At 40.3% G+C, this 13,198-nt stretch overlaps 2 protein-coding genes across 7 annotated transcripts in view; one reads left to right on the top strand and one right to left on the bottom strand.

The window, feature by feature from the left end:
- The window catches only part of LOC114564847 (guanine nucleotide exchange factor VAV3), a 52,437-nt gene extending 47,775 nt beyond the window's left edge, over window positions 1–4,662 (bottom strand). For 2 of the 4 annotated variants that reach the window (XM_028592449.1, XM_028592450.1), the window contains exon 1: window positions 1,013–2,313. In XM_028592449.1, the coding sequence (XP_028448250.1) occupies window positions 1,013–1,216 (204 nt within the window). In that variant the 5' untranslated portion in view covers window positions 1,217–2,313. Of the gene's footprint in view, window positions 1–1,012; window positions 2,314–3,318; window positions 3,418–4,514 lie in introns of those variants that run through there. The other 2 variants (XM_028592447.1, XM_028592448.1) reach the window with 2 other exon arrangements.
- dcaf8 (DDB1 and CUL4 associated factor 8) lies at window positions 3,844–12,087 on the top strand. 3 transcript variants are annotated; one of them, XM_028592453.1, is made up of 14 exons: window positions 3,844–4,122; window positions 4,595–4,668; window positions 4,777–4,872; window positions 5,146–5,798; window positions 6,030–6,170; window positions 6,340–6,434; window positions 6,630–6,740; window positions 6,866–6,996; window positions 7,601–7,708; window positions 7,962–8,092; window positions 8,405–8,524; window positions 9,554–9,670; window positions 10,037–10,165; window positions 10,208–12,087. In XM_028592453.1, the coding sequence occupies exons 2-13, from the start codon at window positions 4,632–4,634 to the stop codon at window positions 10,142–10,144; spliced, it is 1,848 nt and encodes a 615-aa protein (XP_028448254.1). In that variant the 5' UTR covers window positions 3,844–4,122; window positions 4,595–4,631; the 3' UTR covers window positions 10,145–10,165; window positions 10,208–12,087. The 3 variants fall into 3 exon arrangements, with proteins under 3 accessions (XP_028448254.1, XP_028448253.1, XP_028448255.1); XM_028592452.1 differs by having other exon boundaries at window positions 10,037–12,087; XM_028592454.1 differs by lacking the exon at window positions 3,844–4,122 and adding an exon at window positions 4,167–4,445 and having other exon boundaries at window positions 10,037–12,087.
- The last annotated feature ends 1,111 nt before the right edge of the window (window positions 12,088–13,198 follow it).

Genomic DNA, 13,198 nt, shown 5'->3' with positions numbered 1-13,198 from the left:
AGATTGAGTAGGATATTTAGGAGGAGTATCAGTGTGGTTAACTAAATACAGTATATAGGGCTTCAAACTCAGTTGCACACCAACTACGAGTTGCAGCACACATAGTTAAAGTTCCCTAAATAATGGGTGGATCAAAGCCAGGATTTTATCAGGCCTCTCCAGTGACAGAGGGAATTGGGTATGGTAAACTGGGTAAAGAGAGGTCAAGCCTAGGACCATCCCTTTGGGTTTCACAGTCTGATGGGCATTTAGCACTCCCTCAATTGCTTAAAAAATACAGACATATATAATGGAATCTTTATCATATTTAGAAGGACTGATTAAGACGTATCCACATTAGATCTCCAAAGAGGTCACTCAGTACCTCATTTTCTAAAATATTTACAGTGATACTTGTCAGTTTGACACAGCAGAGGAGACAGGATATGCCTGTTCCCAAATTCTGAACTTGAATGTAATGGTGACAGATGCATGGGAAATGATCAAAAGCTTGCCATGCTGCAAATCCTCACTGTTTAAATAAAGTAACCTAAAAGGCTAAAAACTCCCCTGACATATATCTGCATTAAACTCTGGAACAAGGCTTCCAAATTAGTGTTGTTCCCTGCATGTGTTTTAACAACAATAACAATATGCTGATTCTACTTGTTTCTGTGGTGGTGTGTTTAGATACCTTATGTGGACTTATCATCACTTAGTAGCACTTTCTTGAAAAGCTGCTGCCAACTTGTTTAAGTCTACCTCATGCACAACACATTACAGTCTATGTTCATAAGCAAGTGCCAATGATTTGGCTTCTTCCACTAACAGAACTAAATTGATTCTGGAGCGAGTGATTATTAAGTAACCCAAATCAACTTACATTGGCATCTAACACTATTACGGCATGCTTTTAAATCCCATTAACGTCTGGGGACACTAATTTGGATTTCACAGCAGTTTTACGGTTCCCCTGCACACGTTACAACCACAAGTTGATTTGAAAGCAGCGCAGAAATGCTAAGTCTACTACCTGTGACATCTGTGGCCTGAGGTTGATCTCCTTCAGGTTAATAGTGTGAGGTCTCAAGTTGTTCAGCAGCTGGCACAGCAGCACCCCGTCCCGCAGGGTTTGCGCCAGGTCGAACACCTGCGTCGTGTCCGCAGTTACCCGGTGGTTCGGGGGCAGCACTTTGCAGCTGATCAGCCACATCGCACACTGCCTCCAGTACTCCATGTTGTCGGAGAGCGGTGAAAACAGAAACAGAAGGTTAATGCCAAATGTCAAAACTTTGTCCCTATTGTAAGCCTGTGCACGGCATGACACAGTGGCTGCGCTCAGCACCTTCCCCTCGTCTCTCCAAACTCCAGCATCGCCTCTGGAGGACAGAGAGAGCTGCTGCAGTTTAAGGGGGTGGGCTGCCGTCAAACCTCCACTGCCTGTATGTGAACATCCCTTCCTTCTTCTGTGATGTTTTACCCCCGGAGGTGGTCGTACAGTAATCGTTATGCTGATATTTCGGAAATGAGTTGCCAACAATGTAGCTAGGCCTACACCTGCGGGATGTAGCAACTGAAACAAGTCCTGCAAAACCCTGTCTCTGTCAAACTTCTAATGTTTTTTAGAAAGGTGAACGCAGGTTATTTTCACCTTTTATTTAGGCTACATTCAAAAGTTAACCTGATTTCAAGGTTAACGTGCATGTTAAAACTAGCCTATACTAGGCCTAGTTTTAACATAGTGTTTAAACTTTATATAAAGCAATTAATACTATCATTTCACATTCACATAGGCCTATGGCTATAGGCTATGGGTGTTGGTTTCATTTTATCCATAGGGCTGCAACTAGTGGTTATTTTTATTGTCAATTACTCTGTAGATTATTATTTAAATGATTGCTCCATAAACTCTATAAATCCAAAACAGGAAATTTATGGTACTAATATGAAAAAGATAAAATGAGCAAATCCTCACATTTGGGAAAATGTAACCAGCAACTGACAATTTACTTGATAAATGACTCAAGTGATCAGCTGGCGTGTTTTGTTGGTTGACGAACCAGTGAACAGACTAAAGTTTCAGCACTTATTTTATAATCTGAGTTCTTTGTGGCGTGTAATGCTAAATTGTGATCTCTGTTTCAATATACAGTAGTCATATAGCTTGTGTTTCTATAAATCAGATAGTAAATAATCAAGGGGATCTGACAGAGACAGGGAGAAAGACATCCTCCTTCCATGGGATTCACTGTGTCATCAAGCCCATGACATAAACACAGGAAGGAATCTGGTGTGTGTGTGTGTGTGTGTGTGTGTGTGTGTGTGTGTGTGTGTGTGTGTGTGTGTGTGTGTGTGTGTTCCCATCATGTTTTACCCTAAGTGATAGAGCCAGATGTTTCCTCAGACATTGCAGGCTCATAGACTTTAACTAAATAAGAGCAACTAAAGCAGAAAATTTGCTCTCTTGCTGGCTTAAATACAAAAATTCACTATGATACAGTGCAAATACCCACCAATAGGACACATCCGATGCTGTCAACAGTATCATTTTCCTGAAAATAAATTGAGGATAGTCTACACTACCGGTCAAAAGTTTGGGGTCACTTAGTTTTTTCTAATCAGGGCAACAGTTTTCAGATTACATTATGTGCTTACATAATTGCAAAAGGGTTATCGACTGTTTTAGAAAGAAGTGGCTGATCTTTGATGCAATATCTACATTGCCCATTATCAGCAACCATTCATCCAATGTTCCAAAGGCACATTCTGTTTATTAATCTGATATCATTTTAAAAGGCTAACTGAGAAAACATTGGAGAACCCTTTTGCAATTATGTAAGCACATAATGTAATCTGAAAACTGCTGCCCTGGTTAAAAAAAACAATGTATTCTGTCTATAATGGAGTGGAATGGAAATTTCTAAGTGACTCCAAACTTTTGACCGGTAGTGTATATTCATAATTAAGGGCTAAAACACATGGGTTTTTGCGCAAACACCATACAAAACTGACATCTAATCTAATGTCAGCATAGCATTTGCTGAAATCAGAGCTGTTGTGAATTGTCCTGAAGCAGAGGTGAGTAAGAAAGGGTTAGACATTATTTGGAACATAGGCAAAATGTAGCAATGAAGGTGAAAAAATTACACAGGAGGACAGCAGCTTATTTCTGCCCAGAGCCCCCCTAGTAGGTTAATCTGGACATGAGGAAAATATAAAAATGAAACAAAAAGCTGAACGAATTGATATGATTCACATTACACATAGTCATTGTATCTATTGTCATATAAAAGTGGTTGCTTGTATTAAAAAAGTAAAACAAATAAAAAGATTGCTTACCTTGCTGGATGAGTAGGTGTCTGTAGTGTTTCCCATAACAACTTAATACGGTGATAATATATGCAGGTCCGTCTTTATTTCCTAATCACAATGCCCTGTCTTGAAGAAGGTGAGAAGGTCTGGATTTAAGACCATGATCATTATTGAGTTTTGTGCTACGATGTTGCAAATTCCTAAATCAATGTACACATTGCTCAGAGAATGGGAGTAGGTTCCCAGCAGCTAATTTGTACCCCCAGGGCCTGCTGAGTAAAAACATTTATTTAAACAAATAGATTAAGAAAAGAAATTCGTGTTGAATTCAAAGATGAATTAATGTGGAATTTGTTCAGTTTGTTAAAATAAGTCACGCTTTAACTTATACAGTAGGCCTATTAACAAATAAGTGATTATTATCATTATTAGTAATAGTAGAAGTAGCCTAGTACTAGTAGCATTGTCATTATTAATTGTTATTGTAATTAACATTTGGCCTCGCGTATCTCCTCTGTAAACTTCCGGGGGTAAAAACGAAGCGAGCACGACACCGGAAATGGAACCCAAAAAAAAAGAAGAAGCTGAAACGTCAAAACATAAACAGACCACTCAACCTTGTGGCAACGCAGTTAGCTTGCATTATAGTCTGTCTTTTACAAAAAAAACTTTATGCACGCATTCCTAATGTCGTGTATTTACGATCAGAGAATTCCAAGTCGAGGCACTTAGCACAGTGGCTAAGTAGTGAGGTGGAGAAAATATATCTGCAATAAAGATTAACGTTAGGTCTAAACTAAGAAGTACGCCTCGTCGGGCCTTCGAGTAAAGGTAACGCAAGCTATGCTAGTTAGCCACTACAAGCAATGCTAGCTGCCTGCTCGCTTTTTGACAACCAGCTGTTGTGTTGTTAAGCAGGACTGACAGCAGTATTTAGTTTCGAAATTCGTTAGCCTCACGCAGGCTTGTTAGCATTAGTTAGTGGAGCACTACATAGGACAATGCACTGTAAAGCACCACAAAGCAAAATATGGCATTACTCAGGCCTGTGAGCCAGCTAACGTTACCAAGCGAGTTAGTTTGTCGTTACATGCTGCGGTAGGTAGGTTGTAAAATTAGCCTGGCTGTTAATTTGGAAGCTACGGAGCTAAAAGGTAACAGTGTGGCATCGGTAACGTTAGCTGACAACAGTTCTGCGAGGGCAAGAAATGATGTCGGCTTACTTATGCATAGTAGTTGTTATCTTAATTTGAGCCATTGTTGTTTTGTTTGTTGTCAACCTAAATATTGTTTTTGTTCATAGGTTCTCCCTCGGGTCGACGCAGGACAAAGGAGACAGAATGGCTGAGGCTGACGACAAATCCCCTGCGCTTAATGGTAAAGGATCAGTGCAAGAAAATAACCGAGTATATATACCATAACTGTGTGAGCTGTCATGCTCCTTAGCACAGAAAGTTAATCAGAGGACATTTTTGTTTCTACTAGGTGGCTCTGAAGAAAAAGAACCAGGAGAATATCAACTTAAGGAGGCAGATGCCTCTGGAAGCAAAGAGGGACAAACCCAGTCTTCTTGTCAATATGGTAACACCTTCTTGTAGTTTAACAGCTCTTTAAAAAGCTTATGCTGCTAACATTGTTTGGTATGGTAGAAACTTTACTTTTTTTAAATTATGTTTGCATTATGTATGTATATCTTGCATACTGCTGAGAAAATCTTTTTTGCAGCCTAATAGGACTTAACATTAATACAGTTTACAGTAGCAGCTGTAGGCTACACCTTTTGTTGAATCTCCCAGTGAGACAGCGATATCTTAACCTTATTCTCCATGGCTCTGACTTTCCCTATTTCTGTAGCTCCCAAAGAAACAGTAGAGGCATCTAGAGACAAGCCTACGCCAGATGTGGAAGGAGAGATGGAGGCAAACAGAGAGGAAGAGGAGGAAGAAGACACAGACAGCATGGATGGCAGCGGTCTCTACTCCCTGACTGAGGATGGTGAGAGAGAGAGCGACGGAGGCAGACGGGAGAGAGCGAAGGATAAAGATGGTGGGAAAAGGGCAGCCAGAAAGAGGAATAGGCCTGGCGGCGGCACCAATCACTCCACCAGCTCAGATGAGGATGACGATGAGGACGAGGAAGAAGAAGAAGAAGAAGAACAGAAAGATGATGAAGACGATGATGAAGCTATGGAGGCGTGGCTGGGAGCAGAGCTCCGCGACCTGCGTGGCCCTATATGGCGGGCGATACCCTCACTGCGCTCCAGGGAGATCGGCCGGAACTCGCACCAGTTTGTGAGGCGTGTGTGTGGAGCCCGTGGTCTTGTGCAGAGGCTAGAGCTCCAGGGACGACTGGAGAGGCACACGGGCTGCGTCAACACGTTGCACTTCAACCCCTCGGGCACACGCCTGGCTTCAGGCAGCGATGACCTGCGAGTGGTGATCTGGGACTGGGCTGTCCGCCGTGCTGAGCTGGAGTTTGACAGTGGCCACAAGAGCAATGTCTTTCAGGTAGGGGAAAATAAAATCTTTACCTTTTTTTATGAGCAAAGAAGCAGATGAATTAAGGACTTGAGTTGATTAAAGGTAAAGAGAAAATTGTACACTTTGATTTAACAATGAGGGTTAGTGATTACTACATATAATAATCAATAGTAAATGATAAAACTTGCAAGAGTGACAAAGTGACCATTGTGATAAGAAACTTTAAATGAGTCTTTGCCCTGCCCCTAATATGCATAGGCAAAGTTCCTGCCTCACAGTGGAGACTCCACCTTGGCCATGTGTGCTCGAGATGGTCAGATCAGAGTGGCTGAGCTCTCTGCCACTCAGCGCTGCAAGAACACCAAGCGGGTAGCACAGCATAAAGGGGCAGCACACAAGGTGAGTGTTTGTACTGCATTTGCAAATGAGAGAATAAGGATAGATTTAAGATAAATAGAGAAAGGATAGGATACGTTTCATATGTGGTAAATATGTTTAAGACTCAGCCTGATAATTAAGTACAGTCTCCCATCTCATCTGTGTGTGTGTTTTTCTAATTTTGTTCCAGCTGGCCCTTGAGCCAGATTCCCCCTGCTCTTTTCTGTCTGCTGGAGAGGATGCTGTGGTGTTTGGTATTGACCTGCGTCTAGACCGTCCCGCCAAGTGAGTGATACCATTATTAAAGTTTACCAAGTTTAAATTCAGTCACCCAGGAATTAGATTTTCTGTTGAATTGTGTAATAGGTGGGCAAAATATCATAATATATTCCTGTGTTAGCCATTTGACATCATACAACTTTTCCCATTGCCAGAGCTAATACCTGTTTTTCCATTTTGTCTCCTTACATTTTTTGGCAGTAAACTGGTGGTTGTAAAGGAGGGTGATAAAAAAGTGGGGTTGTACACCATCTTTGTCAACCCAGCAAAGACACAACACTTTGCTGTGGGCGGAAGAGATCAGTATGTGAGGTATGAAGCAGGTTGTGGTTCTAGTGCTGATTATTTCACTATAATTGCAAAATGGGATGCAATGGAAATTGTATAAAAAATATTTGATATTGTTGCTTACATTCTCTTTTTCTCACCCTCTTTAGGATCTATGACCAGAGGAAGATCAATGAGAATGATAACAATGGTGTCCTGAAAAAGTTTTGTCCTTCACATCTGGTATCCAGTGAGTCCAAAACCAACATAACCTGCCTTGTGTATAGTCATGATGGCACAGGTAAAAAAAACTTTGTTTTATTTTTAGTTTAAAGTACTAAAAACAGTTATCTTACATTTACCTATTATAAGCACAGCAATAATAAAGACACAATTTTGCATGCATGTGTGTGCTCGCATGTGTATGGAAATAATTCAAAATCTTATGCCATGATTTCATTTTCTTGCAGTCTCCATAATCCTGTTTCATATTTATATTTGAATTAGTTTGATTATCCTAACCTAATTTCTCATTCTGTTATGAACATGTTTTAGAAATATTGAAAATAATGAGCCCCACACTTGATTCTTGCTTGATTCAATGTCTTAAAAAGCCAAAACCTTTGCCATTCATAGCCTTCCAGATGCGACCCCAATGCAATCAGTGACACTCAAACAGATTAAGGTCCATTCTAAAAAGCATTAGTTTGCTCTCAGAACACAAGTAAGGTTGGGTTTAGAGCCAGTTATAGGACTTTAATTATGTCCAATTAATATCTATTTTTCTGAGATCAACAACTAAGCTGAGCTTGTCTAAAACTTCTCTGTGTGATTTTAAAAAGGCCAGCCCATCTTCTGCCTTTATGGCATTAAAGGAAACTTAAACTATCTTTTTTTCTCTACAGAGCTCCTGGCCAGTTACAATGACGAGGACATCTACCTGTTTGACTCTAACCACAGTGATGGGGCTGACTATCGCAGGAGATACAAGGGACACCGCAATAATGCTACAGGTGTTAAATTCATTCCCAATTACAGCCATCATTTATTACAGTAATAAAGTAGTTCCCTTTGCCATCTACACAGTTTTAAAAATCAAACTTATCAGCTGTAGCCCAGCTTCACAAGCATTTGGCCAATGAAAACTCTTGTGTATTTATGGCCTCATTTTGTTCTGAAGGTATACAGCAGGGCCGTTAAGAGTTTCTGGTTATCACACAGACTGACACTGTATCATCCTCTCTCATCTTCACCTCTTTCTCACAGTGAAGGGGGTGAACTTCTATGGGCCATGCAGTGAATTTGTGGTCAGTGGCAGTGACTGTGGACACATATACCTGTGGGACAAGAACTCTGCTCGCATCGTCCAGTTTATGGAGGGAGACAGGGGAGGAGTGGTGAGTCAAAGAGAGAGAGAGAGAATAATATATATTTGGGTTGGGTTCAAAGATGACTTAGTGCTTAGTGGTCGGTAGTGATTCTGATCACTTGATTCTGTAATCTCTATTTGTATTCAGTTGCAGAAAAATACTATTTTTGATATTTTATTGTGATTAAAAATACTCTGCTTGCATTGCTTGTATATTTTCTTTAACGGTAGAGTTAGCTTTTTGCTGCTGAGACAACCATCTCCTGAATATTCTCTGTAAAATCCCCCTTCATCTTTATATTATCATTTCAGTCATTTTCTCTACCCTCGACAACTACAGGTGAACTGCCTGGAGCCACATCCCCATCTGCCAGGTATTGCCACCAGTGGGCTGGACCACGACATCAAACTGTGGGCTCCTACAGCTGAAAGCCCCACAGGACTCAAGGGTCTAAAAGAGGTATACTATTCTGCTCTATTTTTATTCCTTTCTGATTGTTATATTTTGGGCCATCATTTTATTGGTTGTGGTAGCATTCTACCTACTGTACTTCTTTTAGAGACATAGGGATGCAGTGACACCACTGAAAACCGCATTATAACATAGCCTGTGAGATATCACTACATACAGTGGTGCTCATAAGTTTATGAACCCATGCTAAAGTTGACTAAAAAGAGGAATAAAAAAAAATCATCTTTTGGAAAATGATCTTAATGCCTTAATTAAAAAAAATGAGGAAAAAATTCAACCTTTAAGCACACCAATTTTCTTTGTGAATGAATAATGTGTCGTAAATAAATAAGTATACACACCCCTATTTTAAATTCCCATAGAGGCAGATTTTTATTTTTAAAGGCCAGTTATTTCATGGATCCAGGATACTATGCATCCTGATAAAGTTCCCCTGGCCTTTGGAATTAAAATAGCCCCACATCATCACATACCCTTCACCATACCTAGAGATCCATCAAATAACTGGCCTTTAAAAATAAAAATCTGCCTGCCTCTATAAGGATTTAACATAGGGGTGTGTATACTTATGTACCCTGTATTTTAAGGAAGAACATTTATTTATTTACGATACATTATTCATTCACAAAGAAAATTGGTGTCCTTAAAGGTTGGATTTTTCCTCATTTTTTAATTAAGGCATTAAGATCAATTTCCAAAAGATGTTTTTTTTTTTTTTTTATTGTATTCGATAGTGACAGTGGATAGACAGGAAAGGGGGGAGAGAAAGAGACAGGATGATAAGCAGTAAAGGGCTGCAGGCCGGATTCAAACCCGGGCCGCTGCTCAGGACTCAGCTTACGTGGGGCGCACGCTCTACTGGGTGAGCTAGAGGCCGCCCCTAGGCTGTTCTTTAGGTCGTAAAAACAATGTTATGCTAAGTCCCGGCAAAGTAATGGAATGTGTATCAAGGATGTGTTTGCTCTGCATGTGAGCTCCTGTTCCCCACATTCACACCTGTTTGTTGTGTTTGTCAAGGTGATGAAGAAAAACAAGCGGGAGCGCGATGAGGACAGCGTGCGCCACGGTGACCAGTACGACACCCAGCTGCTGTGGTTCCTGATGAGACACATGAGGAACAGACGTCCACCGAGGGTGAGCTCTTAAAAAACTACAACAAACCAAATGCAACAAATGTAAATTACGTTTCGGAGTGTGGTGTTGAAAAGACATGAGCATTTACCAGGCAAGTAGATACGAACAAAAATATCCTATTGGTTGCATTATGGGACATTTAGGATCCAGAGTTTTTGGAGCTTGACCCATACCAGGGACAAAGCGTCAGGATATTTCGGTCACTGCTGCTTTGTTTTTTGTTTTAAATCTGTTCCTTTTGAGTCCCTCAATTTTATGGAGTCCCCCTTAAATAGTAAGAAGGATGCAGTTGCTACTACACTATTTCCTCCCAAAATAGTCTGATTCTTACTTTACTTTGTTCTCTGCTTCTTTCTCTGGATACAGGCCCGCCGTGAGGGTGCAGACGCAGACACAGATGAGTCCTGGAGCTCTCCAGATTCCTCTGATGAAGAGGAAGGAGGTCCAGACCATGTCCAGTGCATGTCCTCCTGAGCCATAGGCGTACATACTTAAACACACACACACACACACACACACACACACACACACACACACACACACACACACACACACACACACACACACACACACACACACTTTATTGCCCTTGCATTGATGCACATAGGCAAGCACTATTGACACACTGGCACACTCAAATACTGATGAGCCACAGACTTTTTATTTTCTTTCTTTTTTTTTTAAACACATACAAACTCAAACAGATAAAAACACACACTTACTTAAACATACTTTTGAAGCAGAGTGACCGAGATGCTTAACGCCTGGTTTCTGACTTTTGAGGATTGTACAAAGAGGTTCAGTGAGTGCTTACATCCCTATAAACTACTTGGAGGCCCCTGCTTGTCCATACATTATCTATATGCTCTGTTTAGCCCCAGATCAATGTACTGTGCATGTATGGCAACAAGCAAGCACCTCTTGTTTAGGTACCCTGTAGGAAGCTCTACATCACCAGCATACACAAGGCCCCCCCCTCTCTTAGAATCACAGCTCTTGCTCTCGAGCTCTCTGTGCTGATGAAGGGAGTTTCACCAGGGTGGAAGGGCATAGAATTGTTCCCTCCAATCATCCCTAAATGTGACTTCCTTTTAAGATTTGAACTCAGAGGGGAAACCCCAGTGTGCCCTCAATGCAGCAGCCCAGTCTCCTACTGATTTCTGGCCCTGAGCTTGTGCAGCTAGTTGCATTTTTCACATTTTCTCTCCAAGGACTACTAAATCCCTACATGCTGCATCTCCCAACATGCCCTCAACCTACTCCCTCCCCTTCTCTTTCCCTCACTACTCACTACTGAGTGCACTTTGAATCAGGGATGCTTTAGTTTGAGACATAGACAAAATGTGCACTGAGTGTGTGATTTTGGGGGGAGAGCTGTTTAGTATCCTTCATTTGGAAAATCCCCACAGTGAAGCTTAGTTTATTTCTATAGATTTTTTTTTGAGAGGGGAGATATTTTGCACTTAAGCATTTTTTTTGACTTAGGAAGAGGAGGTTTCTTTTGCTTCCACCAGCCTTTTCCTCCTCCTCCTCCTCCTTCCTCCCTCCCTCTTCATCCTGACACCCATCTTTGACAGGAAATTGTAGATGGTGTTCAGCATGTGCATAGGATAAGGACTGATGATTGGATCTGTTGGGGAACTGTCATTTTAAAGAGCCTGTATTGACCCGGATCAAATCCCAATTGAAACACTGCCCTATGTGCCAATTGAGATTTGATAATAATAATCCTTCTGTGATGCTAACAGTCTCAAATCAATTTCTGAATGACATTTTTCTGACAAATGTTTGAGCCAGGTCGTGTGTTTGCAGCCAGCACACCACTTGGGAGGAAACTTCTGTGCTGTATTAACAACCATTCAAAGAGGAGGATGGGGGGGAGGGGTGTCGGGGTCAATATGCTTGCCAGTTATTTGTTGTGTGAGAGCGATAAAGTCCAGCTTTTCTCATTTTCTATGAGTACTCTAGTTAGTTGAATTTATATGTATATATATATATATATATATATATTAAAACTGTAAAAAAAAAAACTTTGGCAAATGCTGTTTGACTTAAAAAAAAAAGAAAAAAAAAGAACAAAGATGTCAAAACATTTGATTGGTATTGATGCAGAGGTTTATATTCTATATAAGGACAAAGTACTTTTAAAATCCAGAGAAAAAAAAGTTGACTCCAGTTACCATTTTTCTTCAGTTTTTCCTTTTATAAATAAAATCCCTCTGTTATAAACAGAACCGCTGTTATTTCAAGTATTAAAGTTCTGAATCTTTTCCCACTGGCTGTTTTTGGCATCTTGTATACATAAAAAGGCATTTGATGAACAATTTTCTTGTCCACCACTGCCTAATATTGCGTTCCACCAGTTATGTTGGAAATATGTATGATTCGTGCAATAAACGAAAAGACAGTGCTCCCAATGTTGTTATTTTATGGTCTCATTCTGTGTTGTGTTTTTGTAACACACCATATGTATTAAAAGTATTATTATTTATATGTGGAGATCACTTTTGTTACAAGTTCTGCAGGCCTTCTGGTAACATATCTTGCAGAGTTTGAGCAATATGGGTTTGACAGCTCCCACTAATAGATTAATGCAAGTCATCGATATTCTGTGCCATTATGTTACTTAAGTGATTTCGTTCTGCACCTCAGAAGAAAAAAAAGATCTTAAAAAGAATAGTCAAAATCTGTGCAGCAGTCTAAGATGTCCTGACTAAAATTTAGGTCAAGACCCAAAAACACTGGAAACTAAATTTTCCATAATGCAACACAGTAGTGTCTTTCATTAGACCATCCCTGTGAAGACAAAGCTCATGCCCTTCAAACTCCACTCCTAAAGTTTGTAATACAGGCTTTTTATTAAAACTAAAATCCACACTTTACACAACTTAACAGGATTATACTAAGAAGAGTGGATTGTTGTGACATTTCCTGTATAACTTCTGAAAATGGACTAATACTTGCTTTGTAATTATTTGGTGTATAGGATATTATTTCAAGCATTAAATAAAAAAAAAAAAAGTAAGACATTTTGATGTCACAGTCAGAAAAGCAGAAGTGTAAATAATAAAATGGATGGCTGGATTTCATTTAGCTGCTGCTGGTACTGTGCCTGCTGGCTCACTGGGACACTTGAATAAAACGGAGCCTTGGTCATTAGTAGCACCCGTGCCGTTTCTATAGTGGAAAAGGCCTACTGTATTAATTAATGGCTGTTTGGAGCCTGAGGAAGGGCTTCTGTCCAATTGAAGATTTGGGGGTTTTGGGTGCCAATTTGAAGACTAATTGATTCAGATTTAATCAGCAATTTATTGCCATTTTTAAAAACCGTTTCCACTATTCCCCTTCCTTTATCTTCTTAACAGGGACTCATAAGTAACTTGTGTATGAGAGCTGCCTTAAGTTCAGTTCTGCACTTCCACCAGCCTTTCCTCCTCCTTCTTCATCCTGACACCCATCTTTGAAAGGAAATCGTAGATGTATGAGGTACAGTTGTGTTCAGAATAATAGCAGTCCAACATCACTAAC

This window comes from Perca flavescens, chromosome 12 (assembly GCF_004354835.1).
Source record: "Perca flavescens isolate YP-PL-M2 chromosome 12, PFLA_1.0, whole genome shotgun sequence".
Lineage (NCBI taxonomy): Eukaryota > Metazoa > Chordata > Actinopteri > Perciformes > Percidae > Perca > Perca flavescens.
Note: the sequence above shows the minus strand (reverse complement) of the source record. Positions and strands in the feature narration are given on the sequence as shown.